Here is a 27,604-nt window from a genome sequence, read left to right on the forward strand (position 1 = left end):
TCATCCTGTTCCTTAAGGCACAGCTTAAGCACAGCCAAAGCCCTTCCCTGGCTCAGCCTCACGTTGTACAGCACAGCTACACCCCAGGTGAGCTCTGTGGGGCAACCAAGGAGCCTCCCCAGCCCTGAGCCTGGCAAATGGGATCTGTCACACCTCATTTGGACACAGCCTGTGACAAGTCACGGGTGGGGATGGACAAACACAGCCCCTTCCAAGTGTAGTTACAGCAGGAGTGCCCCAAGTGCCACGGAGAGTTCACTCTTGACAGCAACCAAATCAATTGAAATGGCCCTGGTTCCACTTAAAGCAAAGTTATAGTGATTTAATTATTCTCACCTAATGCAAAGCCTTCACTTGAGAGCTTTGCATAGGGTGAAAATGATGGTATTTAAATAACTTTCCATGGGTGCCCCAGGAGCTGCTGGTGAGCAGAGGGAACACGAGAAATGGGTCACCATGACATAACAGCAGAGCTAACACGACCCTGGGAGCCCCGAGAAGCATCCACTGCTGCAACCTGGATAATGCTGAGGTCTTAACCTGCTTGGAGATCACCTGAACAGGGCATTCCAGGGCTGCTCCAAAGCCTGTGGGGTTTTAATGTGTGATTTCTATCCTGGGGGTGTGCAGGGAAGAGAGATGAGGAAAAGAGGCTTCAAGCTGAACATTTGCATCTGATAAAGAACAGATGAACTCACTTTATTAAGCTGACTACTTAATAGAAGTCTATCTCAGCAAATAAAAAATGAAAATTCAATGCTGTCCCATTAAGGAGTTATTTGTATTTCAGCTGTAAATGCTGCTGTTGCTCATGCTGCTGTTGAGGATTTACTGATTTTTAAAAACTGCACTAACCCAATGCTTCTGCAGAACAGATCTATTGTGCTGAAATTTAAGAGCCCTATCTGTTAAAGCTGAGCTTTGCACTGAGGAAATCAGTAGCTTCCCTGGAAATTGATTAAACTGAGCCCCTTTCCTCACACTCCTGCCCTGAACGTGGCAGGGTTTTGGCAAAGACTTCAGCAAAACATTCTCCTTCACAAATAAAACCCTTTTTTTTCTCCCCACAAAAAAAAAAAAAAAAAAAACCACCAAAAAAACCCCCAAAAAACCCAGCAATTCTGTCTCTCACTTCTGGCCAAACATTTTTCCCCAGAGAGCATGAAAAGCCAGTGTGTGCCATAGCAAAATATATCAGAAACACAGCCTGAAAATATCCTGTCTCAATAAGGCTGGGATTCTAAACCGTGACTGCAGCAGGAGGGAGTTCAGATATTAAATATTGTGAGAATTGTCAAACATTACCATCCCCTCTGTATAGCAGTCTTTAACCTCTTTTTTCCCCAGTCCTTATCCTGTGCTTTGGAAGGTGACTGAACTCTCCAGTTCCCTATCCCCATTCTGTAGATATTTCTTATTTTATTAATTCCATGATGTATTGGAATGACAGCTATGGACAGGGAAGTCTGGGAGAGCTTCTCCTGCACACTCCCCCCACAATTATTTTAAAACACTTCCCCAGCTGCCAGCTTCTCCTCCTGACAGCTGGCCCTGGCTCCCTCCTGGCCACAGCCTGGCTTTCCTCCACAGAAGATTCAGCCAGAGGCTGGAGAGATGCATTTGGAACAGAATGCAGAGATTTAAAGCTCTTTACAATTGGTTTATTATCTTTTCCCCTTCAGTTCTAGAGTGCACCAGCATGCTTCTTGTCTGCTGAATGCTCTGCATGGGAAGGAAAATAATGGTGCAGAGCCCTCAGGCAGATGAACAGGGGCAGTGCCAGCATTTCTTGGTTTTCCCCAGAAAAAACACATCCTAATTCAGCAGAACCCTTAAATGCAGTGCTACAGTAGTCCCACTGACTTCATTAACTACCTGTGTGGAGTTTAAATGTTTCTGAAGGATTAGCAAAGCTTAGCCCTGCCTGATGCTGAGCTTCAAATGAATTTGGCAAGACAGAAACTGAACAGTTAGAATCAAACTGTTAAAGTAACTGCACAGGAGCATTTATTCCTAACAACCACACTTGAACTTACAGCCTGCAATTCGTAAGCCTCAGCTGCTTTAAAGCCCAAAGCAGTTATCTTAAAATAAATACAGAAGAGTTGTGAGGTCAGCCCCACCTTTTGAGCATTTTACTCCCCAGAAAACCCCCTCCAGCAGAGCAGAGCAGCTCTCAGCTTTCCATTTCAGAGTGTACTCAATTATTCAAACATCATCCCAATTTCAAAGACAAAGTGGGTTCCTAAACACATTTCCCATGCAAGTGTTAATGCTGGATGGTTTGCAAACAGCCATTGTGAGATTCCAGCACAGCTACACCTCCCTCTACATCAAGGATAAACTCCTGCTCTGGTGTTAAAAACAGCTCCCCACTTCCCAGCTGCAGCTCTTGTAAGGGCCAGAAAAGTAAATCATGACACTACTCCTAAAATTCCAAGCAAAACCATGCAGGTTATTGCCAGGCTCCACAATGTCCTTGTCATGCTGCTGAATCCTCCAAGCAGTGCTTCCACTGCTGACACTCAGCCTGCTGATGAGCCCAGAGAATTCAGAGAACACCCTACAGTGTGCACTAATTACCTCAAGCATCAATTACAAGCCCAATAAAGCCACTTGCAAGGAGTGACAGTCAGGAGCTTGCTAGGACTTGATGTCATTCAGCATTATTAAATTTGAAATCCATCCTCATCTCGTGTTGTGCAAGCCAGACCACAGCTAAGCTGATTTACCATGTCAGGTTACACTTCATGGCCCTGAAACACACGATCTGGAAACAGGAGGAGAGTCTATAAAAAGGCACATAAAAGCAGCTCATAATCTACCAGAACACACACAAGATAAGAATCATTATTTCAATATCAACACTGTATTTTGAATTTACTGGGGTAAGAGAACTGCAATCTCTTCCAAATCTAAGTCAACATCTACAAATAGAAGCTGCTATATTTATTTTATATCATATTTATTCTCTTGATCTACTCTACCTGGATTTTATAATATGTTACACCTGTAAGAATACAGCCAGAGCTGAGAAGATGCATCAGTGCATGACAATTTCAAAAAGGTCAAAAAAGGATGACACAAAGAACGTGATGGTAACCTTTGAAAACCAAGTTCACATCTAACAGAGTCAGAAGAAATTAAAAATTAGAACAAAAAGTGTCCTCACTTTATTTGGTTGGACAAACAGATGTTATTTGGCCCAGTGTCTTGTATCAGTAACTGAGAGTCTATAAAACAAGCCCATAATTTCAATACAGCAAGATGATCCCTTCCTAGCAGGTAGAAATAACAAGAACACCTGTTTGTGTGCTCCAAGTGTCTGAGGGAGGGAATGGCAACGAAAACAGGAGCAAGAACCCTGGTTAATTATTGCCATTTACAGCCAGCCCTTAGCTGAAGGCAGAGCTGCCCAATATCTTCACAGCTTCATGCCCTGGGATAGCAAAAGCACCTGGAGAAGCAGCTTATTTTATTTGCTCTGAATGCAAAGTGAAAGCAAAGACAAGAGGACTCCATGCAGAGATGGAGAGGGCAGCAGGATGGCAGTTGCCCACATCCACCCAGGCAAAGAAGTTTAAAATTTACCATGCCAGCTTGTGACTGTTAATAGCCAATTAATTCGCAGGGATCATTTCCTTCTTTTCCAAAACCCTATAGGCTACATCCTGTTAATTTGATTGCAATCACAGAAGTAACAAATGGCAATGGGGATTGTTTAGAGGCAGGTAAACCAGAAGTGTTGGTAACACAATCATCCTCTAGAGAAGAAAAATCACACTAAAGGTGTGATAAAACCACCAAGCACTGAGCTCTTCCTCAGGACCCATCCTCGGAAACCAAGAGCTCTGGAAGCTGGAGCTGGGTGGTTTTAAATCCTTTCCAATCCAAGCCTTTCTGTGATTCCATATTGCAAAGCACAGATTAACACCCCAGACCACTGCTCTAGTGCTTACATGACTTGTTTGGATCATTTTGCCAGTGCTCCTGTGAGTGGGACAAAATAACCCCAACAAACCATCCAGAAAAAATGTATTTAAGGATCCTGAAAAGCTTCTGAGGTAACTGCCCACTTATCTCCAAACTAGGCACAGAGCTATCAAAATGGTGTGATCACATTTGGAAAGCCATTGGAGCTGCCTGCATTGCCAGGCAGTGCTTGAGTTCCAGCCAGAATTCCACCTTGTTCCTCCCCCTGGAAAGGCTGTGTTCCTCCCTCTGTTACAGACCCTGTGAGCTCCAGGCACAGCCAGAGCAGCTCTGAACATCCACCTGAGCAAGCAGTGCCAGGAAGGGACAGAACTGCCCCCAGCCAGGATTTCGAGACACACTGGCTATGTTTACTCAAACCTTCTGCACCCATTTTCCATCACTGAAGGTTCCCATAACAGTGGAATAAACACACTCCTACAGAGTATGCTCTTTGCCCTTAAATCTTACTGTCCCTTGTCCCTTAACCATGATCTCCACCCTGATCTTCCCCCAGTATTTGAAATCTTTCAATTCACTGGGAATGGAATCTTCTCCCTGACAAACCCTACCCTTCCAGTTTATAAGTACTAAACTGTTTTTCATTCTAAGTGTCCACCTTGAGACCCTTCAGTTACACATTACAGTGACCAGATGACCACTGAGGGTCAGCTAGACACCAGCTGGTCAGCAAATAAAAGCATTTCTAGACCAGCTGACCCCACCTCTCAGAAATTCAGCAAGTTTTCCAACACCCTCATCTTTCACTGAGGTGGACACAAAAGGAGATGTGCAAGCCCTGGAATGTGCAAAGCTCAGGAGCCTCCTGCTCCTCTCCTTGGAGCACTTCTCAGCACTGGTGAGAACACTGGTGAGAACACAGGAACACAGTAGTAGTTTCTGACTTGGGATTAAAAATACCAGTGAATGTTTTCTAAGCAAGACGAGACATTTAGTCACAGACACCTTTTAATTGCATTTCACGTGGCATTTACAGTTGGGTTCTCTGAATCCCTTTTCTGGAGGGAGGAGAGGAAAGAGGGGGAAGTCTCATGTTTTCCAGGCTGACTTTTCTGGAAGGATTTTCTACCCTTTCTTACATAAAGCACAAGTTTTTCATTAATGCCAAGGATCCAACACCAGATGGTTCCAGCAAAAAGCACTGCTGCTATAAGTAGGTTTTCTACACCTACTTCATGGAACTCGAATTTCAGCAACACTCTCGACATGTGAATGGCAGAACTCCCCCAGAGCTGTGGTACAAACCCTCCCAGCTCCACTACATGGATCAGGACTGAATCTCTTGCATCTCCAACACTCCTAGAAACAGTGGGGAGGAGAGCTCAGCACAGAAAGTCAAAAAAGCCTATTGATGCCACTTGTGGCTACTCAGGAATTCTACTGGCAGCTCAAGCAACAAAGGAAATACAGACTCAGCAATTTAATAAAGATACTGATGCTTTGTCAGCAGCACTGGCTACTGGGAGTCCTGGGTAAACCTGCCACACTTCCTAGTGCTTCAGGTTAAGACATTTACTTAATTATAAATAAGAGATCAGACAGCAATTCTTTTTGCTTTGCTGGGAGGTGGGGATTTTTTATTTATTTTTTTAAGTCATTAAGTCCCAGTAACAGCAAACTTTCTACTATGCCCTTTTCTACTTCAGTGCTAAGATTTCTTTCTCAGAATAATCTAGGTGTGAATTTTCAGTAGGTTCATCATGTGCATTAAATGTTGTATAGTAGCAAAAAACTTCTGAACTAGAACAGAAGTTACTCACAACTACAAGTAGCTCCAGCCCAAGGAAGTCTGTCCACTTGCTGGATCTTACTAGATTTCAAAATATGTATTATCAAAATAAAAGAAACATCAAGGAAACACAAATCTAAGAAGAGAGACCTGCCAGAGTACCTGAAATCACTGTAAATACCAAAATGTTCTCTGATGAAAAAAACCACGTTTAACTTTAAGTATTTAAATACCCAAAAGCAAAGGAAAATCCAGCTGGAAAATCCAACACATAAACAGGATGTGGCTGCTGTGCAGGAGGACTGATAAGGCTTTCTATGGTAAAACTGTATTTGGATATTTGATGGAAAACCCAAGGTCCAATGGACTCCTTAGACAAATACACTACAGATACTACATTAAAATGTTTTTTTTTTTCACAAAAACACGAATATCAGCACAAAATCTCTCTGTAGCTGATTCTCACTGCCTCCACTCATAAGCTGTGCCATATCACCCTTGTTTGCAAAGCTCTAAAAGTCTATTTTCATGAGGGAAAACTCATTCCAAGAGCATTCCAATGAGCATCCAAGTGCCTATTCCAAGAGCAGCCAGGCTGCTCCAGCCCTTGAGGCTGCTGATCCAGGCAGGAGAGAAATGACACCTTTTCCTCCTGCACAGTGACAAACATTGAGAATTACAATGATGATGCTTCCAGGCCCATGGTAAGAGGGAGCGAAAACACTTTAAACTCATTTCTCAACCTCACCTTGAGCTTCCTCAGCAGGGTGACAGCAGCAGGGAGTGCCCAGGGGGATGAGATGGGGAAAGGAATGATCCTGGAAAACTGGCAGCAGGGAGAGCTGTGCTGCACATCCCTGATGTCTTCCTTCAGCACTATCTGTGCTATATTTAGCTCACACTCCAATTGTGCAACCACCAAGGAATATTTTGTTGGATGAGGAAGCACAAAAGGGTATCAGTGGCTGTTTTGCCACATTTGGTTGATTGAGGTAAAATAAAGCACAAGTTGTGAAAGCCACTAGAATCTGAGATTTTTTTGTTGGGTTGGGGTGGAGGTTTTTTGTTTCTGTTTTTTGGGGGGGATTTTGGTTGGTTGGTTGGTTGGTTTGGTTTTATTGGTTTTTTCATTGTGTTTATTGGGGTTTTGTAAGAAAAACTAGCATGTAAAGGGAAGTTTTCTAAAGTATAAATTGTTGTCCACACAACTTTTATGAAGGGAAACAGGATTTTTTTCCTTGCTATCAAATCAAGTGAGTGAGCAGGGCTAGGTTTTTCAGTTGCCTTAAGTAAGGCTGCTGTATTCCTTCAGCTCAGTCTGAAGCATGAAAAATCATATTGTCAGAGGTGCAGAACACAACCCAGCCACCTCAGTAGCAGCCCTTTTCCCAGAGCTACCAAAGCAGCAAACCCTAAAGCAACTCCTTTACACAGAAATACCATAATTAATAATTAATAAGCGTGAGCTGTGCAGCTGAATTCTGCTGTGTGTAATCCTGTCCTACCAACAGGAAGCCTTCAACGTGGACTTTGATGCTCAACAGTGGATTACTGGTCACATGTAAATAAAAATATCTGCAGCTCTGTGGGTAGTGAGACATGAAAGAATTAGACATTGGTGTTAAGTTTGAAAATAAATGGAAAGAACTCCCATCCCCATGAAGGAAGTGAAAAGCCCATACAAAACTGTCATGTGAGGCCAAGCTAACAGATGGACCCCAAATATAAACTCCTGGCAGGTTAGGAGAGCTAAGCAAAGACAAAGTTAAATCTGGGAGGGATATCTCTAGTGCTTTTTAGGAGCTCAGCAGAGCAAGGATGGCAGGAAGCTTCCCAAAGCTCTGCTTTCCAACTCCAACTGAACGGGAAAGGGCTCTGCTCTAAAATGAGGAAATGCCTCAAGAGCACCAGGATTTACAGCAAGAGCCTTTGCCTTCCTATCAGAGAAAGGGATTGGCCACTAGGAAGAAAAATTCACAACAAAACCAAAGTCATTTGCTCTCCAAATGCTGCAGTGCCAGGGGAGATCATAAATGAAACAGGTAAATAATTTAGTCTTCTACCTGCACTGCTTGGGGATGTGGTATTTTCAGACAGGAATTTCTTAAACACCAAGGAATAACAGAACAACTTCCTTTTGCTCTGTACACACATGCCAAAGCTGTTCAATTGCCACATCAGCAAGGAGCCAAACTGTTCCTCCTGTCAGAACAGGGACCCACATGGCAGGGGATGACCCCACAAAGGCCAGCTTGGCCACTCCATCCCATCCTACCAGAGTAACATGGATAAAATGACAGACTTGATTAGCTGGGAAATGTTTGTGAGAACTGCAGCAAACACACCACAGCCTCACTGGAGCACAGAGCAGTCCCAGCACACCTAGAACAGACCAAGCAGCAGCAAACTCCAGACTAGGGAATGCTCTCCCTCAGCTTTCACCCCTGAGTTAGCCAACAACAGGGATTTATTTATTTTAGCAGTCAGTGAAACTTGTCAGAGTTGGGGGAATGGCTTCAAGCAAAAGGGGGATAGATTTAGATTGGATATTTGGAAGAAATTCTTCCCTGGGAGGGTTTGAGGGCCAGGGACACACTGCCCAGAGAAGCTGTGGCTGCCCCTGGATCCCTGGCAGTGTCCAAGGCCAGGCTGGACAGGGCTTGGAGCAGCCTGGGACAGTGGAAGGTGTCCCTGCCCATGGCAAGGGGTGGGACTGGATGGGCTTTAAGGTCTCTTCCAATCCACACCAGTCTGGGATTTTATGATCTATGCTGATAACCCTGTACTGGGACCAGAATTTGATCAAAGGTACATCTGAGTGATTCTCCTGGTTTGAATCCTCTTTTATTTCACCTCTCTCTCTTCCACTGGTTTCAGACTCACTCTTTGAGGTCTCCCTGCCCACTTGATCAGCACTCACCAGGACTTTGCCCCCACTGAGCAGAGGTTTCTCTGCTGCCACCTTACCCACTTTGAGAAAAGGATGTTGGGTTTCAGATACATTTCATCTGGACCAGGAGCCAGGACCTCTGACATTAAACACCTGCTTGCAAAGATGCTTCAGCTCAATCCATTCATCCATGTCTGGAAAATAATCACAGAATTCCAGAATGGTTTGGGTTGAAAAGGACCTCAAAGCTCATCCAGTGCCACCTCTGCCATGTCCAGGGACACCTTCCACTGTCCCAGGCTGCTCCAAGCCCTGTCCAACCTGGCCTTGGACACTGCCAGGGATCCAGGGGCAGCCACAGCTTCTCTGGGCAGTGTGTGCCAGGGCCTGCCCACCCTCACAGGGAAGGATTTCTCCCCAGTATCCCATCTCTCCCTGCCCTCTGGCAGTGGGAAGCCATTCCCTGTGTCCTGTCCCTCCAGCCCTTGTCCCAAGTCCCTCTCCAGCTCTCCTGGAGCCCCTTTAGGCCCTGGAAGTTGCTCTCAGATCTCTCCCACAGCCTTGTCTCCTCCAGGTGAGCATCCCCAGCTCTCCCAGCCTGTATTCTTTATCAGAAGGCTTCTGGTTGAAAGAGCAATGATCCCCCAGGGGATCTCGAGCTGCAGAGCAGCAGCTCATGCATTCAGCCTCTCTTTGTTCACACCTTCTCCAGTGCACAGGCAGAGCACCAGCACCTCCACACTTCATATTAAACACTAAATTAGCCAAGAGGAAGAGAACTTATCAGCTCTGACAGCATCCCAAGCTTCCCAGTCCCCAGGCACCGCTGTTTATTTTGGCTATTACCACATCCCAGACTACTTATTGCAACTTTCATGTCTGACTCCTTTGAAACAGAAAGCTAATCAGAGCTTTAAGCTCCTCCATCACTCAGGAATCAAACCCATGGAGATCAAGCCACACTGACATTGCTCCTTGGAAACAGAAGCAACCAGCTTAAGGTTAAAGGAGAAAAAGATATTGATGATTCTGACAAAGAATTCAAGTAAAATCACTCTCTGATCAGCTGGCAGGAAGTCCCGAGCAGCACAGTTGAGTCTTTTCTGTTACTTTCTCTGTCCTAGAGAAAAGAAAGTATTCTAATTGGTGAAGGTAATATTGTAGAGTGGACATCAGTTATTAATGCAGACTTCTTGACAGAATCCCATTGTTTGGGAAAGAGGAGATCTCTAATAGTTAGGAGACCACTACCAGCATGAGTTTCTGCCTGAGTGGGAATCTTGCCCAGTTAACTCTCCACCAGCCCAAACAACCACTCAACACAGCCAGCAAAGTGGAAATCCTGTGCTCAGCTGAGCAGGTGACATAGATTTGAGATATTTTGTTGGCATTTCAGCTAGCAAGGAGCATGATGGCTTACAAATTGGCTATTTGTCTCTAAATGGTCTCTCTAGGTCCTTTTGTAAGAGCTTTAACAGAAAGCTTGGAGGGTTTGGTTCGAAAGGCTTTGAGAGTTAAGCTTGTTCCAGTTCATAACTGATCCTGGGGGAAAATGGAACCAGTTGTGATTACTGGTCAGTCTTCTGTGGACTGGAATCACCCCCACAATTACAGAGCCTATCACAGCAGTTCTATGGCCTTTAATACTACACCAGCAGGCTGCTGAACAGCCACTTTACACAATCTATTCATACAGACAGAACACCAGAGCATAAATCAACATAATGCACGAAGACCGACAACATTACAGATTTGCACAAGCTGCATTAGTGAGCAAAGCTCTGCTGACCTTTGCCAGTTACCTTTGCAAAGTTAGTTAAGTGTGTTGGGGATGTCAAGGTTCATTGCACTGTTAGTATAAGGGAAGTATATTCTCAGTTAAATCAGCTAAAAAGAGACCCTTCAACTCGTTTTGAGATGTTTAATGATTCCCTTCACTTGCAGCAAGATGACTCATGAAACAGCTTAAGAGGGTCAGGCCATGCCACACAGAAACCACTCCTGCTCCTTTCTTACAAGTCTGGGAAGCACCAATTTAAAGATGTTCCCACAGCAAAAAGTCACTTTAAACAATGACATTCTCACAGGAGTAAAGCTACGACACTCAGATCACTCACGACACTCCCTCAGCAGACAGCTCAGACTGGCACTTGATTTACCAGCAGTGTTCCCTACTCCAGAGTAAAATACTCAGACGAGTTTCTAATAGTGCCCACAGTCCCCAGAGCCAAGTGAGGTCAAGGAAATAATACGTTTTTCATGAGCAAGTGGAGGTGAAGATCATGGCTTATGTCAGCAAGTTCTGGTGATGTATCACATTACATAATAAGGGAAACTCAGTGCTGGAAAGCACTTTCCTCAAGAAGTTACATAACTCTGCAATGTGTTTAAAAAAATTATCCTCTCTTGCTTCCAGAGTGAGCAGGCGAGAGGACAGAGCACCCTCAGTCCCCAGACGAGGAGTTGCTCTGATCAGATACATTTGGATGGAGATAAGATCACTGTAGGAAGTTGTCAGACGGGTGAAAAAAAGGCAGGTGAGGAAATAGAATCACTCCCAGCACACAAAAACCCATCATGAGATGAGAGCCTGATATCTATTTCAGAGCACCAATAGCAGCACCAGCAGTGTCTCAGTGATGAGCTCCAAGACAGGCACATTTCTACCATCTCAAAGTTGTCACTTTATTGAAGAGGAGTAGAGAGGGTAGGAAAAAACATCCAAACCATGATGTTTTCTCAGCTTTTCTAAGGATTGCTGGCTTCCTCTAAGGTGTGAAGTCCCACTGGAGATGCTGAAGTGCTACTGAGCCCCTTGAACAGCCCTGAGCCCTGGTGAGACTGCAGCACAGCCCCTGAGGGATGTGTGTGCTCACACACACTGAGCTCCCTGCTGCCCCAGGCTCAGCTCCCAGAGCTCCCAGCCCTGCCCTGGCAATGTGTGCAGGTCCAAGGGGAGCACAGTCCTGGGACACCAGTGGAGAGCACAGCTTTTGGTGATCCCCTGAATGCTGCCAGCATCACCCACGGTAATGCTGCACAGATCTGGAACACTTGGGCACAACTAAAACTCCCTTTAATCATATTGCTCTGAAGAGATTTCAGAAAATCTCCTTTTTAGGATTAAAAGCAACCTGTGCTGCTCAACAGAGAATCCAGATCCAAGTCCAACTATTCTCTTTTTTAAGCACCAAAGGCCAGGAAATTTATAAAGCACAACATTGGCAACTGGTGAAAGCAGGAGCAGAAATTAATTTCCATGCCTCTCCTCCTTCAGTGCCCAGTTACCTGCACATCAGGCTCTGATTAAATACTGAACCAGCACTGAGGTGTGCTCCATCCAGAGCAGGACATGGTCACAGGAGCCTGGCATGGGCCTGGCAAGCTTCATGTCACTAGAAATAAATATGAGCAGGAACTCTTGACCTTTGATTCAAGAGGTCTCTCCTACATTACCTGAGGTAGTTTTTCTCATCCTTTTAGAGTTTCCTTGCAATGCAAGCCAGGAGTAGCTATTGAATTACATCCACAGTCTCAGATCACTGCCTTCAAAGTTTTCCTCCCAAGCCATTTGGAAAAAAGGTCACAGGTAAGTTCTTTCACTACTGATTCTCCTCCCTTCCACTTTTATCTCCAAACACTTGACTGGCACAGCCACAAACACAGCCCACCAGGCAGGGGGAGTGCTCCATGTCAGCACTGACACTGTACTAGCACTGGTGTCACAACCTCAGCAAACCCAAAATAAAGTCAGCTTTCTCCTTTCCTGCAAGACAAAGTCATTCTCTCAACCCTTGACAACCTCAAGCCCTCAAGAAGTGGTGGACTCAATTAAAAGCTTAAAATAGAATCAAGCCTGCAAGCTGAATATAGATTTTTACCTTATTCAAATCTAGCTGGTTCATTTGCATTAGATCACAGCCCTCCCCCTGCACAGCACTGCCTCACCCTTTGGGTCTCAATCAGGGAGATCAACACCAGGAAAGGCTGTGCTAAATGAAGAGGAAAATCCTCCAGGAAGGAACAACAGGAAGGGTCAGACATCACCACTTTACTCTCCTGTAATTAGAGCCTGCTCACCTCTGGGGCACTATCCAGTTATCCAAGTTATGTGCATGAATTAAGATATAAGATGATAAAGGCCATTTCTGCCTTTAAAAAGATCAGGACAGAGCGTTTGGTTTCAGCAGTGAATTTACCAAGAGTTACACTGAGGATTTAATAATCCTCACCCACAATCCTGCCTAGGCCAAGCAGAAAGCCAAGCAGAATGAACAGACTGAGGGAAATGTGCTTTGAAGCTTCTCCAACAGGAAACCATGATCACATGCTTCTGCCATGGGGCTACACATAAAGATGGAATGCAAGGAAAAGTCAAAATACACCTGTTCTCCACAGCACAGAGCCATTAATTGTAACTCCTAGTAGCAATAAAACCCCCAGGGGATACTCCTACAGCTGTGAATTCCTTCTTTCCTGTCCCTACAAGGAGCTTCCACATAAACATCCCAATCTGCTCACAAAGGACAGCACTGGAGAAAGGCAGCCTAAAACACAGGGACACACAGCACACACACCTTGGGCCCTTGGTGCCACTGGATCCTGGCACTCTAGGCAAGAATTTAAAATAATGATGTATCAGGTTGCTTTGGATTTGAATAACAGTGCTTAAATTTCCAGAGGAGTATCTGCCTGCCTCACAAGGAAACCATTAGGGGAACAAAGGCCTATCAAGCAGAATGGATCTGAAGCAGCTCCTGCTCTGAATTCCGTGGTGAAAGGAAGATGAAGTGGCTGTAGTGAGGTAAGCAGCAAGGATGGAGAAGAATGATGGCTCAGGGCTCTGCAATCGGCCGTGACCAGAATCACCCTCTGAACCCAAACCATCCCACCAGCCCTGCTGCACTGCAGGAGGGAAATCCCTGCCTGCAGCCTGCCCTGGGCACAGGGAGGGCACAGGGCATGGGGCACAGGGAGGGCACAGCCCTGGGGCAGCCACAGCACTGACAGGGATTTTCCCTTCAGAGGGACACAGAGCTGCCAGCACTGTGCCAAGGAGAGCAGCCCAGGGCACACCTGGCAACCAACCCTGCACAGCTCTGGCTGCCCCTGGAGGGTCACTGCTGTGTCTGTCCTACCAAAAAACCATGAACAAAGAGTATTGTTATCTACTACAATAGATGAATAAAGTGGGTTTGCTTTATTTTGGTTTGTCAAAAAAACAACAAATAAATCTTCATTCTAGTGAAATATAACTTTCTAAATGCAGGAAACCATACTAAGAGATCAACGTTGCAGATTGATGGGACCTCAACTGGAAGACAATCATTTGTCTGGAATGACTCACATGCATCCTTGACATTTTGCTGTATTTTCAGGACCATTAATAGCACACAGAAGACAACCAAACAAGATTTTATATTCCCCACGCGTGAGCAGAGAGCCATTACAGTCATAGAAAAACAAAATGATGCTGCAGTGAACCTCTGAAATTGAGGTAACCTGGACTAGTCAGGCAAAGAGAGGTCATGCCCACCTCATATCAAAGTTCCCATTCCTTATCTGTGACCAGCCCCAAGGAGGGCTGACCCCAGAGCCACTGCTCAAGCCTACCACATCCCAAATTTCCCCCTGAGCCCCCTCTGGCCATGGGCAGGGATTCCACCAGCTTCCCCCTGGGACAGGAGACCTGCAGACCTCAGGCTGATGCTCTCCATTTACACCTCCTTACAGAAGGTACCACTCCAGAGCCTTGTCTTACTGATTCAGGGATAATCAACCACTGCCCTGCTAATTGAAATGCAGTCAGAGCTTCAAAGAGATTCTTCTTTGATTACAAAAGAGCTTTGTAGCCTCAGCCTCCTCCTTGTCCCAGGTAACCAGGTCTGTTTCCTTCTGGAGAGTGCCTCCATTTTCCCAGCTCTTCCCTTTATCACTGACATTTCTGCAGAAGCTTTTCTTGCTGCCCTTGATGTCCCTGGCCAGACTGAGTTCTACCAGGGCTTCAGGTTTCTTATCATGATCCCTGGCTGCTCCATCTCCCCATACTCCCCCCAGGCTACCTGCCCCTGCTCCCCCTCCAGAGGTTTCCTTTTTGTGCCTGAGTTTGCACAGTTTGTTCATCCACACAGGACACCTGGGATTTTTGCCTTTATTGGGATGCATCACTCCTGAGCTTGGAGGAGCTGATCCCTAAATATCCACCAGATTTCCTGGGCTCCTCTTCCCTGCAGAGCTTCATCCCATGGGACTCCACCAAGCAGATCCCTGAGGCTGTCCCTGATTAACCCCAACCTGGAGACAGCCCCTTCTCACTGTAGCTCCCAAACAACTGGAATTCTTAAGAGAGTCCACTTAAGGCTGATGGAATTTTCTTCCTGTGAGTTTTAAAGACAATTTTAACAGTAAATTGTCAGAGGCAATAATCTTAAGGACTAGCAAGTTGTTCATACTATTTAGAAGACCCAAGCTGGGTTCTTCCTCCTGCCTTCCCAAATTCTGGAGAGCACATGAGAGCTTTTGAGGAAAGGCAGCACATTGGTCCCCTCAGGTCACCAGCTGATTGAGGAAAAGCAGTAGACAGTGATCAACTCTCTTAACTCAACTTAGAGCCAATCCAGCCATAACAAAACTGGGTCACCTGTAAATAACTCCATGAAACAGCTTTCACACATCCTGGGCCCTCCAATGATTCCCACAGCACTCCACAAGGGAAAAGTACAGAAGAACACTAAAATTCCTCCCAGGAGCTAGAATTTGATCAGAGGTCCACGAACACAGCAAAATGGAAGATCTATTCTACAGAATTTAAAAAGCCTGAAAATGAGAGAAAATGAACAGAGGTTACCACAAATAGAATTTTAGGATCATTCTCAAACAAGAAGGATGTTAAGTTAAAACTAGCTCATTGGGTTGCCAGTAACTCCAACTGCTCCACCCACACAGCTTGGTGCTGGCTGGTTTGACACTGGCAGCCAGAGGTTTGCTGGGGATTGTTTGCTGTGGCAGCATCACTTCAGGAGAACTGGCTGATGATTATTGGCAGTGTCCAAGGCCAGGCTGGACAGGGCTTGGAGCAGCCTGGGACAGTGGGAGGTGTCCTTGCCAGGGCAGGGGTGGGATGGGAAGATCTGTAAAGTCCCTTCCAACTTAAAGCATTCCGTGGCTCTGAACTGCTACACAACTCCATCCACACAGCAGAAACAGGACAGCACATGCCAAACAGAGGCTGCCAACACCAAAACATGGCATGTTAGAAACTCCACGTAAGATCCTGAAATGGTTGTTTTAAGTGCCACTGCAAAGGCACACCAGCCCAAAGCTCAAGTAGCAGGTTGTTATTTCACCTTGATCAAAAGTCTTTTCAGGACATACAGACCTCATGCTACTCAAGTTTACAACTCAATTTGAGATATGCTAAATAAAAACAACCCAGAGGCCCAGCTGCAGAAATTAAGCTGCAGGACTAACAAGCCACTGCCACACAGAGACAAGCCTGCTCAAGTTTTCAGAAAACTCATAGAGCAAAACCATGAAATGGTCAGGTTCTCTTTTCCTTGAAAACACATCGGTGAAGCCATGGCTGCACTCTGCAGGGAAGAGGTTTCATTAGCCTAAAATGTTTCCAAAGGGTTCCAGTCCCAGAGCCTGCACAGCCCAGAGCCTGTCCCTTCTGGATGATTGTCCAGTAGCACCTGACAGTCCAGCTGGTCAGTGAAGCACCCCTGAGGGTACAAACCAGTCCACAGAGATGGCCACAACCAGTTCCTGCAGCCTGGGAGAAGTGAGATGTGCTCAGCACAGCACATCTCAGCCTTGGCTTGGGAACCAAACTTCAGCCTGCTCCCCCTACAGCTCCACACTCTGTGCCCAAAAAGAGCAATCAAAAGCTCCCAAGTCACCTGCAGTCATTGTAAGCCAGGAGAAATCCAGCAAAGATGGAGAAACCCTGACAAACATCAACTCCCAGCTGCATCCCAAACCCTGAAGAAGGCCAGGAGATTGCTTCCCCAACCTTCCTCTGCTGCTTTCTTTGCCTCATTACGGAATGAAGTGAATTCACACTTAGCAAATCTGAATTTCTGTGGTGCAGTTAGAGATGTATTACATGTATGTCTTTGTCTCCACTTGCGTTTGTCGGGGAAGTCTGACTAGAAATCTTATTAACATGCAAATAATGTATATTATATTTCAATCAGTTGCTATAGAGAGCTACTCAGTAGCAGCATTTTTCTTATGTAGCACAGCAGTAGGACTCACTCAGTCTACACAGATGCCTTGCAGCAGAATAATTTCTTTCCTGTGAATATTTTAAAATGGTACCACTTGAAAAGAAAGTTTCCCTCTGCACTTTAAGAGAAAACTTAGCTCATGAGGAAGCTTCAGCTGCATTCACAGTAGCCTTTCTAACGTCTGAAGAGATGCAGGGGGAGCGGAGATGTTGCCATTAGAAACAGGTTCCACACTCCAGCTGTGATTCGCTACCGAGCAGCGGAGAGCAGAGCCAGCAGAGGGAGCACAGCCCGAGCCCAGGGCGCTGCTCCGGGACCAGAGGGATGAGACTCCCTGGAACCTCAGCCCTGCACAGCAGCACACAGCAGGACACAAAAACCCACGAGTCAGGTTTGCAGATTCTCGTGTGGAAACTGCTCTGCTCTGCAGCGTTCACACCCTTGAAATATGTTGGCCACTTTGCAGCAACCTCTGCTCTGGAGCCAAGCTGGGGGAGCTGGGGGTGTTCAGCGTGGAGCAGAGAAGGATCCAGGGAGACCTTCAAGCCTCTGTCAGAGCCTAAAGGGGCTCCAGGAGAGCTGGAGAGGGCTTGGGACAAGGGATGGAGGGACAGGACACAGAGGATGGGTTCCTGCTGCCAGAGGGCAGGGTGTGAGAAAGGAATTGTTCCCTGTGAGGGTGAGGAGGCCCTGGCACAGGGTGCCCAAATTAGCTGTGGCTAACCCTGGATCCCTGGAAGTGTCCAAGGCCAGGCTGGACAGAGCTTGGAGCAACCTGGGATAGCAGAAGGTGTCCCTGCCATGACTGGAAGGTGGAACTGGATGGGCTTTAAAGTCCTTCCAGCCCAAACCATTCTGGGATTTCCTCTCAGATTCCAATATTATTAGTTTTTCCAGCCACCAACCATATAAGCACCATTATTAAACTCAAACAAGTTGGTTTATAGCTACAAAGGCACCCACGATTTTAAGAGGCCTATTTGTCTCAAGTGCCATTTAACATCATCATTTCTCACCTCAGTGAGGTCTGAGCAGCCTATTAAGAGAAGATCACTAACTCTGACTTGCCCAGCTGTAAAAGAGCCATCATTCCCAGGGCTCAGCTGTGCCAAGGGCAGAGCACAGGGCAGGAGGGACTGAGGAAACTCCTCCTGCTCCTGTCCTCAACCACAGACCAGGACAATGACCATTAACAGTAACAATCCAAATCCACACTTCTAGTCAGCAAAACCAGCATCTCTCCCGTTGTAGCACAGTAGCTACAAGAGCTGAGAAATGTTGTATTTCAAGGAAATACAGTGAAGGATCTGCAGAGCAAAGGAGGTGGAAAAAGAGCAGCCCAGGGACAGCTACCCAGCACCCAGCAGAATGCACCATCACATCCATCTCTTCAAACCACACTGCTCTGCTGTACCCCAGCCTGCTCACACTGTCTCCATTTCCAATTCAACAATTCTGCTGAGAAAAACAGTGCAATTAGGCAAGGATACGAGCAGAAGGGAATTATGACAACCTCATTCACAGGCTCGCTGAGCTAAGATGAAAGGCAGGAGTGCTGGCAGGTACAGCCTAAAAGTATCTGCAGGCTGCAAAACACACAAAAAAAAGGTGCAATTAACATAATAGAGAGGGTCTGAGTCGGAATGATGGGATCAAATTAGAATAATGCAAGTGTGGGCTGCACATCAGGAATTACTTCTGACCTGCAAAATCCACTTACCTAAGCAGCTTCCCACACATCTCCTGTGCCTGGCACGGGATGACCTCCCAGCACCTGCACGCAGGAGCCTCAGACACAGCCCAGCTCCCAGCAGCAAACCCTGAGCTCTCCCAGAGTGGGCACTGTAGCCCCAGCTGAACCATGATCTCCAGGGAAATTCCATGCCCTGCCAGGCTCTGTGGGTCTGCACCATGCAGGGGACACCAAAGTGGGCAGGGTCAGCACAGGGCTGCTCCTCTGAGCCCTAAGGGAGCCCTGCAGGAACCCACAGACTCTGTAACCACTTTGCACAATTCTGTGTCTGAAGGCCACACTCCGGGCATGAGACACTGAGCTCAGCACAGGTGAATTCAGCACCACTGACCAGCCCAGGAGCAGTCATCTAGTGCTGCTGGGTGCAAAAAGTAAAATAAAGCTCTTTGAGATGCTACTTGCTAGAAAGATTTAAGAATTTACTATTTCAGTGTTAATAATTTACTCCCCCATCAGTATGCTGTAGGAAAACACCTTGAAATGCCTTGCTCTTTTTCTTTCAGAGCTTCTGTGATCTGCTCTCAAATCAGCTCTGCCTACAGATACTTCTTTGGGTGTGCTGTATTTTGCTCCAGGTTTTCAAAAAAGCTGCAGTTTATTTCTGCCAGAAGACAGCTTCCCAAAGGACTGATGGAAACTTGTCCTCCCAAGCAAATAAGCAGGACAAGAAGGCTGCAAGGTTCAGAAATGCGTATGTCTGTACTTCACCTTCTCCCAAAGGTTTTGTCACTTGAGGTGGACAAAGCTCAGCATCCCTCACCCAACAGGAAGCTCAGTTCTTCAGAAGCAACACTGACTTTTAGGGTTGACCCCAAAGCCATTGCCTGATGCACCATTGCAAACTTAGGAACTTCTGAGGAGCCAAGGGCAGACAGAGCTGCCCCAGTGAGAGCTCACATCCTGCCCCTCTCACTGCTGTGGGTTTTGGTTCCCAGCAGCAGACTGAGACTGGCACTAAGGACCAGGGAAGGGCCTTGCCTTGCCCAGCTTGGATGGGAAAGGGCAGCAATCAGTGTTCTGCTGTGACCTACATGTGTGTGCACAGAGCATCAGATCGGGGCTTGCTTGCAGTCAGGGGTTTGGGAGAGGGAAGGTGATGTTCCCACACTGCCCTGACTCACAGTGCCAACAGCAGCTCTCCTTTGCTCCCCCAGTCCCAGGACCCATGCACATTGCCACATCTCTTCCAAAAGCAGACCTTTGGAAGTGCTTTTCAGTTTCCTCGACAGTGAATTCGCAAGGAGAGCCATCAAAGCACCAACCAGCACAAAAATGTACTTTGTTCTTTAAGTTCAGAGCACAACTCCAAAGTTGGGAAGCTCAAAAGATGTGTTCTGTGGCAGCACAATAAAAGGTTTCCTCAGAGGAGGATCCCAGATCCAGCAAGTCCTGGGCATTCTTTAGGACAGGTCTGCTCTAAATGGGATATATTTACCTCAAGTTTTGAAACCATCCTTGAAGCTATTATGTTACAGGATGGGTTACTTTCTGCTACACTGGTTCTCTCCCAAAACAGCAGGTATTTTTGCAGTTCTCTTCCAGGACCATATTTTCTCTCCCTGCTCTCACTTCCTAGGAACTTTATTGATACCAACACATTGCTCTGTCATCACTGTGCTCTTGGCACCCCCACCCTGCCTTGTTTTATTGATTATACAGTACACATCAGTTTTCTAATGAATTTGTCTTTACGTGTTATCATTTAGCTTAACATTTAGCAGATATTAAGTACAAGAATTTGCCAATATTTCAGAGATCCAAAATAATTTAGCTGAGTTTAGTTAGCAAGTTCACATCTTATTACACACCCTCACACTATTGATTTCCTGCAGCCTGCCAGAACCACAAATGCCTGTTCTAAGGGATGCTCACCCCTGTGCTGCTGTACAAATCACACTAATGACACCAAAATGAGGGCTTCAAAAGCAAAAGCACTCCCTTCAGTGTCCAACCCTCACTCTCAAGGCTCGGCAGGCACATCATTCTGTTTACAGATCAAAAATGAAGTGAACAGGGTTCTTTTAAGTTATTTGAAGATGGAAGTTTTTGCCCAAGGCTGGAATTACTCCATCCCTGCCTGCTCCAGGGACAGAGCACACAGCACCCTGGGGGAGTGACCTGCTCATCCTGGACACAAACTGTGCTCCCCACATGAATGCACTCCTCACGAGCTGAACAAGCTAAACAAGCAGAGGTGCATCTTCTGGGAATAACTGCCCTGGCACTGCAGACTTCCAGCCACAAATCCCACTTCCCCACGCAGCTGATGGACAAACAGGACCCAACAGCAGCACTTCATCTCCATCCCTGCAGCCCTGGAGGCAGAGAAAGCACAGGCTTGCCCTAACACGAGCCTCCTTCAGCAGATGCTGGGTACCTCCACTCCAGCACAACAAACAAAAATAAGCTGCTGTTCAAGTGCGGCGCAGGCAGTGAAATAGGATTTACGTCATTTGAACAGTCTGTCTTAGCAAAGGACATCTCTGGAGGGAAAAAAAGCCCGGCTGGTCTCTACACTAATGCAATCTTTGGCTTGCTGCTGAGGCTGTGTGCAGGGGCAGCTCCCAGCGCCGGCAGCGACAGGCAAAGTCACAAGCTCGGTTTATGTAGGGCACAACGCAGCCTTCACATGTGACTGTCACCAGAGCAACAACTTCAGCGACTCTGCTGCTCCAGCACACCTCGGCCAGACCCACAGCATCTCCCAAACATGCTGAGGGTGTCCTACAGCTCCAACCCGGGGCTGTCTTGCCCCAGAGAACTAAACCAGCCCTAGATTCATTTAAAAATAAATCAGGCAGGCCAGGTGCAGAATTCAGACCGAGCTCCAAACAGCAGCTCCTTCAGATTGTTCTGTCTTAGCAGACAACGCTTCTCTCCCTCCTCCTCAGCCTCTTATCAGGCACTTTCTCTGTGGAAAAGCAGCACAGTTTTTAACTTGATTAGGATAAGCACAAACATCACTCCCTAAGCTGTAAGGGGCCAGTGTTGAATTCTCAGAGACGGAAAACTATCCTTGTATAGATTTGAGACAATGCAGTACATTTGGGTTCACACAGAAAAAGAAGTGCATTATTGAATTACACAGAGGAGCTGAGTTCTAGAAGCTCTTGCTGCTTCTCAAACGTTAAATGTAGTGGATTCACTGAAAATTAATCTTACACAACTCAGAATTAAACACCTTAATGAGTTAAACACCTATCGTCATCTTCCATATGCTGATTCATCACATCTAGCACAGCCTTGTAATCAACTATTCTCAATGCCACCGGTGCATTTTAAAGTTGATTTGCTCTCAGCAAACTATTGCAAAATTAGTGAGACAGCCCCCAAACCTTTTTGGTCTGTCCTTCTTGCAGGATAAGGAGCACAACTGCACCTGCTCACCCAGCCCTGTGCTCCTCCTCAGTAACTGGAACAAAAGAAACTTTCTTTCCACTCTGGGATTTTCTGGAAGTACATAAACCAGATTATTTTTATATATTTACATACATATATTACTGGACTGGGGCTTTTCCTTCCAGAAGTCTCATTAACAGAGCTCATTAACAGTTCCCCCCTCACAAGCTAAAGAATTTTTACAACTACACCAGCTTTTCCAAATTATTTAAGCAGTCTTCTCCTGTATTTTCTTTCTATTATAAGAAGTAAACACATTTAGGGCTTGTGGGGGTTTTGTTGTCTGTTTGTGGGGGGATTTTGCTATCTTTTATTAAGTATAAGAACTAATGATAACCATATTATCTTGTATAACATTTCCATACTTCCTTTTACACAAGTTAGCCACATCTGGCAATATGGAACCCCTGTCAGTGAGCCACAGCCACTTCACTCAGGTGGAACTGCTGCACGACTGTCTGAGCAGTTTAGAAAAACTGCTCAAGTCAAGGTATGAGACAACTTCTAAAAGCACTGATTTCTCAATGTATTGATCTAAGAGAACCCTGGTTTCCTTTAAAAAGGATTCCAGTCCCTTTAGCTTGGAAGTGCTGAAGGGTGAGGAAGAGCAGTGGTCAGTGATGGTGGCAGGGCATGGAGCTGCCTCTGGAGAGAGTGGGATGGGGAGCTCTGTGCACAGGGCCAGGAGGGAACAAGGTGAACACAGCACTTCTCCCCAGCACCAGAGACCCCATTTCAGCATCACTGGCACCTGACACCCAACTTCAGCAAACAAGGGAACTGTATTCGCCACCCAAATTTACTCAAGGACAATGGGACATTTAGGTCTGAGAAAACTGAGGCTGAGCTTCTGAGAGGGAAGCTACAGATCCTTGGAACCTGCAGGTTGGGCTGTCTGGAAGAGGAGGGAACTGTGGGACTCAGAGAAGTCTTTAAAACAAGAGTATTAGTCTCTATTTTCCAAGTTGGAGACTTCCTCCAGCTTTCGTATCCAGCCAGAGAATAAACTGATGCCATGGGTGGCTGCTGTCCCTGCTCCTGGACAGCCTGGGGCCTCAGCAGCCACTGCCACAGCCCCTGTGCCACCCCCACAGGTGTGATCCACCCACCCAGCCAGGCAGGGACCCCTGCAGAGAAGGGACTCCCTCCCAAGGGAGAGGGGTGACACAGGATGATTTTGGGGGAGCAGAGAGGACAACAACACTGCTCAGATGAAGGTGGCCCCAAAGCTGTGCCTCCCCAAGCACACACGTGGGCCAAGGGCCCAGCCAGATGCACAGGGCTGGCTCCCAGCTTCCCCACTAAGCCCCCAGGCTATGCCTCAAAGCAATACAACTCTGCCATAAATATCCCAGATTAATTCTGATCCCAGCATCAAATCCACTTAAGAGACTTAAAAGCCTCCGAGTCCCCAGAGCTGCCTGCCCAAGGAGGGCTCTGCAAATGAGTCTTGGGCTGCAGAGGAGAAATATTATCAAACAAGGCAAGCCATTTGTACAATTTTTGGTAATGTCGTTTGCAAGAGACAAATGGGACAAGATAGCTGAGTTGACATCTTGTACTACAAGCACTGCCACAAAAATCCTCGGGTACTGGACATGGATGCATGGGGTGGGATTTGTGTAAATATTCCATGTTTTCTGGAAACAGCTCTTTCTCCATAAGGGATTGATTGATTGATTGACTGATAAATGACAGCATGCTCTCCAGTTTATTAAAGGAGCTATTTACTTTCATGGAGACATCTCTGTTTATCAAAAAGCCTAAAGTGATTACCCCAGCATCACAGAAAAAAAATCCTTTGCCAACACCGACAGCGAGAAGGGCGCTGGGGAGGCAGAGCCACCTCCTTTCCCACTCTGCTCCCCATGCCAGGTGCAAGGTTGGGAACAGGAGCAGGCAAAGGGGACACGGAGTGACCAGCGACCCTTCTGAAGCCTCCACAGCAGCACGTTGAGAAAACACTGCCTCGGGAGCGCCAGCACCCCCGACTCCGAGTGCAGCAGCAGCAGCACTTCCCACCCCGCCGGCTGGAGCTCCCGGGATCCGGGGCAGCTCCCCGGGATATCCCTGCCCGACACCGCGCTCCGGGCGGAGGTGCGGCCGAGCCCAGCGAGGGCTGCCCGAGCCGCTGTCCCCGGCGGGACAGGACCGAGCCGGCCGTGCCTCCCGCAGCGGGACCAGCGGGACGGGCAGCCCGGGCATCCCGCGGCCGGAGCACGGCCCGGGGCTCGCCCTCGCTCCCTCCCGCCTGCACGGAGCGGGTGATCCCGCATCCCGCACCCCGCATCCCGCATCCCGCATCCCGCATCCCGCGGGCTGGTGACGGCCGGGAGCTGCCGCGTCTGTATTTATAAACCTAAGGAATTCGAGCGCAGCGGATCACAAACAGCCCATTGTGCTGTGTCAAACAGCGAAGTGGGCTCGTAATCCCATGCATGCTTTTCCCACTCCGCTCCGGGAAAGCCAAGCCTTAAATACTTTTCCAGAAGTAAAAACACGCCGGGAAAGCGCCGACCACAGTTCTTGCTATTCCCGAGTCCCTGCCGCTTCGGAACCGCGCAACTAAGCGGCTTTCCCAGCGCGGGAGAGACGCAGACGATTAATTACAGCTTAGAGAGGCTGGAATAGATGCGGCGGCCGGCAGCGAAGGCGGCCCGAACGGGGCGAGCTGGCGCTGGCCCGGGCCAGCCCGCCGGTGGCGAGCGGCCAATGTTTACTGACCCCTGGCCGGGTCACTTTCGATAGCGGCCGGAGCCAAGGGCCGCTCCTCGGAGCGCCGCGGGGCATCTCCCGGGGGCGAGCTGCTGCCCTAGCTGGGTGGCCCTGGTCCCCACGGCGCTCGGACCGGCAGCGAACACGCTACGGGGAGAAGGGCGGGGCTCGCCCCGCTGCTCCCGGCGCCCCGGCACCGCAGCTCTGCCCAGGGCATCCCCCGAGCGCCGCGGGCGGTGCGGCCCGGGGACAGCGGTGGCCGCGGGGACAGACGTGGGCACGGCGGGAGGGGCAGCCGGGGAGCCCCGGCCGTGCCACCGCTGCTCGAAACCCCCCGGGACCCCGGCAGGGGAAGGGGTGAGCCACGGACACCCGGACGGGCTGGGGGACCGAGGCCAGGGCCATCCCTCCGCACCCCATCGCTGTCCCCCCAGCCGCCCGGGGCTCTCCCCGGAACACAGCCCGCAGGGAGTCCCGCTGCTTCCAGCGCGGCTACGCGGGGCGGCTTCGGGCACCCGAAGGCAGGAGGGGAAAGGGAAGGGAAACCCCGCTAGGGAAACCCGCTCCGCGAAAAAGGGGCAAAGAAACGCGGGCAGCGCTTACTTCTCGTGCCTGGCGTTCTCCTGGATGGCGCTCAGCACCCCCGGGGGCGCGGGGGGGACGCCCTGCTGGAGCCGGCATGTGGCCAGGTGCCGGTGATGCTCGTCCTGCAGGCAGGCATTTTCGTGGTACAACTTGGCCACTTGCTGCTCCAGCTCGTCTATCCTCCGCTTCTGCTTCTCCAGCAGCTCCTGCTGCGTCTCGATAATCTTGTTCAGCTCCTTCAGGTACTCGGCCGCCTTGCTGGGGTTCTCGCCGGGGCTCTCCATGGCCGCCCCGCACCTCCGCGGCGCGGGGGGGGCAAGCGCCGGCCAGCGCGCTCCGCTGGCAACTTAAGCGAGAGGCAAGGAATAAATACCCCGGCGGAAAGCGGCGCCCCGCGGCCCCGCGCGTCCCCTCCTAGAGCCGCGGCTGGCCGGGCGGGCGGCGGCCCCGCGCCGCCATTGCTGCCGCTCGGCCCCCGCCGCCGAGCGAGGGCAGGGCCGCCGGCCGGGGGAGCCGGAGCCGCCGCCGGAGCCGCCCGGAGCCGCCCGGGCCCCGCCGCGCTGGCGCACGGCGCTGTCCCCGCTGCCGTCCCGCCCTGCCCGCGCCGCAGCCGGGCTCTCCCGTCGCCTGGCAGCGCCCGCGCCCCCGCCGCGCTCGGAGCCGGGCATGGGCAGGGGCAGGGGCAGGGGCGCGGGCTGTCCCTGCGCCGGGCCCGCCGCTCCCCGCCTCCCCCGCCGCGGCCGCCGCCGCCGGGATGCGCTTAAGTAACGGCGGCCGCTCCTCCGGGGGGCCGGCGGGGGCTCCGCGAGCGCCCCATCCCCGCGCCCCAGCCGCGCAGCGCGCTCCCGGCTCCGCATCCCATCTTCGCCTCGCATCCTCCCATCCCATCCCGGCGCCCCTTTCCCCCCGCCGGGCGAGCCCCGGGAGAGGCGCGGGGAGCGCTCTCGGGAGCGGGGCCCCGGGGCGGCGCGGGGAGCAGCGCGCTGTGCGCGGAGGCGGGCGGGGAGCCGGCCTGCGGGACCGCAGCTCTCCCTGGCATATGTGGGGAGCGGGCTCCCGTGGCGGGGGTGGCGGCGGGGGAGGCCCCCAGCCGGGCTCCCCGGCAGCCCCGAGTCAGGTAGCAGAGCCCTCCGCCTCTCCCGTCAGCATCCCTGGCATCAGAACCTCTGTTGGTGAAGCGCTGCTTCCCGCTAAGGCTGCATCAAGCCAAGAAAAGTTGCTGAGGTTTTGGGTCCTGTATCATCCCAAGAGTGTGTTGGGAATGCTTGTGAGAACCGGGAGTAGGAAAGGGAAACGGGGAGATACTGCAGGAAGAAGATAGGAACGTGGAGACGTGCTTTTCTCCTCCCTTCCTCTTTATGTCTCCTTAATTTTTTTCCTCATTTTTCTACCTCTTCTCTCCACTTTCCACTCTCCAAGTTTCCAATTAATAATTTTTTCTCAGAGCGGTTGTTCTGCTGTCACTGAAGCCCCGACCCTTCGTGGGGAAAGAGTCAACTCTTTCTCCCCTTTGCCAGGATGCGCCGCTTCAGGAGCGCGGCGGCTGCAGCAGAGCGAGGCAGAGGGGGATCAGCAGCTGGAGAGGCTGCAGGCTCCGCCTTGGCCCCATCTGTGCCCGGCAGGTTTGGGAACAGAGCTCCCGAGCACAGGGTGTCTGGCCCAGCTTCTCCCCTCTGCCTCTCGCAGTCACCAGGGAGAAAAGGGGCATGAGGGGCATGAGGGGAGGCTCGTCTGGCAGCTTCCAGGGGTATCCTGGCTTTAGGTGGAAAGAAGTTATTGGCAAAACTGTTACTTTTGCTCTGACCCAAGTGCAGCGAAGGGCTGTTGTGACCGTCGAGGTGAAGCATAAAAAGCATAAAATGACTGAAGCATAAAAGACTATTTTCCAGTCCTAGTGGGGATCCTGACTTCACAGACACATCTTTAGCTGCTTTCTGAAGAGACCAAGCCTCCTTCCCACTAACTTGATTAGAATTTTTCATTGGAAGTCTTGAAAATACTCTTAGCTCAGAATGTATTTGCTAAAGTGCAGTTTGCTCTGCGTGGAAAGAAATGCTTATCACAATATCTCACTGAAGCAACCTGCATAGTAGTAGGCAGCCAGAATATTTGTCAGGGGTTAAATTAATAAATAAAGCAAGTGAACTTGCTTCTTATATGCAAAATGAAATGCAAAGTAAGACATTCAAAACTCATTAAAGTATATGCAGACAATAAAAGCTTATTAAGCACTTCCCAGCAAGGACAGTGGAAGTGGAGCAGCACAGTTCGTACAGCAAGGTTTGGTTTGAAACACCCTTTTTAGACAG

The 27,604-nt window shown here is 49.0% G+C and overlaps 1 protein-coding gene across 12 annotated transcripts in view; it reads right to left on the reverse strand.

Annotated features, from left to right (window-relative positions):
• The window catches only part of IQSEC1 (IQ motif and Sec7 domain ArfGEF 1), a 322,066-nt gene extending 295,497 nt beyond the window's left edge, over positions 1–26,569 (reverse strand). For 3 of the 12 annotated variants that reach the window (XM_085073102.1, XM_085073121.1, XM_085073120.1), the window contains exon 1: positions 25,314–25,785. In XM_085073102.1, coding sequence (XP_084929228.1) covers positions 25,314–25,579 — 266 coding nt within the window. In that variant the 5' untranslated portion in view covers positions 25,580–25,785. Of the gene's footprint in view, positions 1–8,642; positions 8,774–25,313; positions 25,786–26,459 lie in introns of those variants that run through there. The other 9 variants (XM_085073107.1, XM_085073106.1, XM_085073105.1 and 6 more) reach the window with 5 other exon arrangements.
• Between the last annotated feature and the right edge of the window lie 1,035 nt (positions 26,570–27,604).

The sequence above is a fragment of the Lichenostomus cassidix genome, chromosome 12, assembly GCF_008360975.1.
Source record: "Lichenostomus cassidix isolate B80296 chromosome 12, HeHo_3.0, whole genome shotgun sequence".
In the NCBI taxonomy this organism is placed as follows: domain Eukaryota; kingdom Metazoa; phylum Chordata; class Aves; order Passeriformes; family Meliphagidae; genus Lichenostomus; species Lichenostomus cassidix.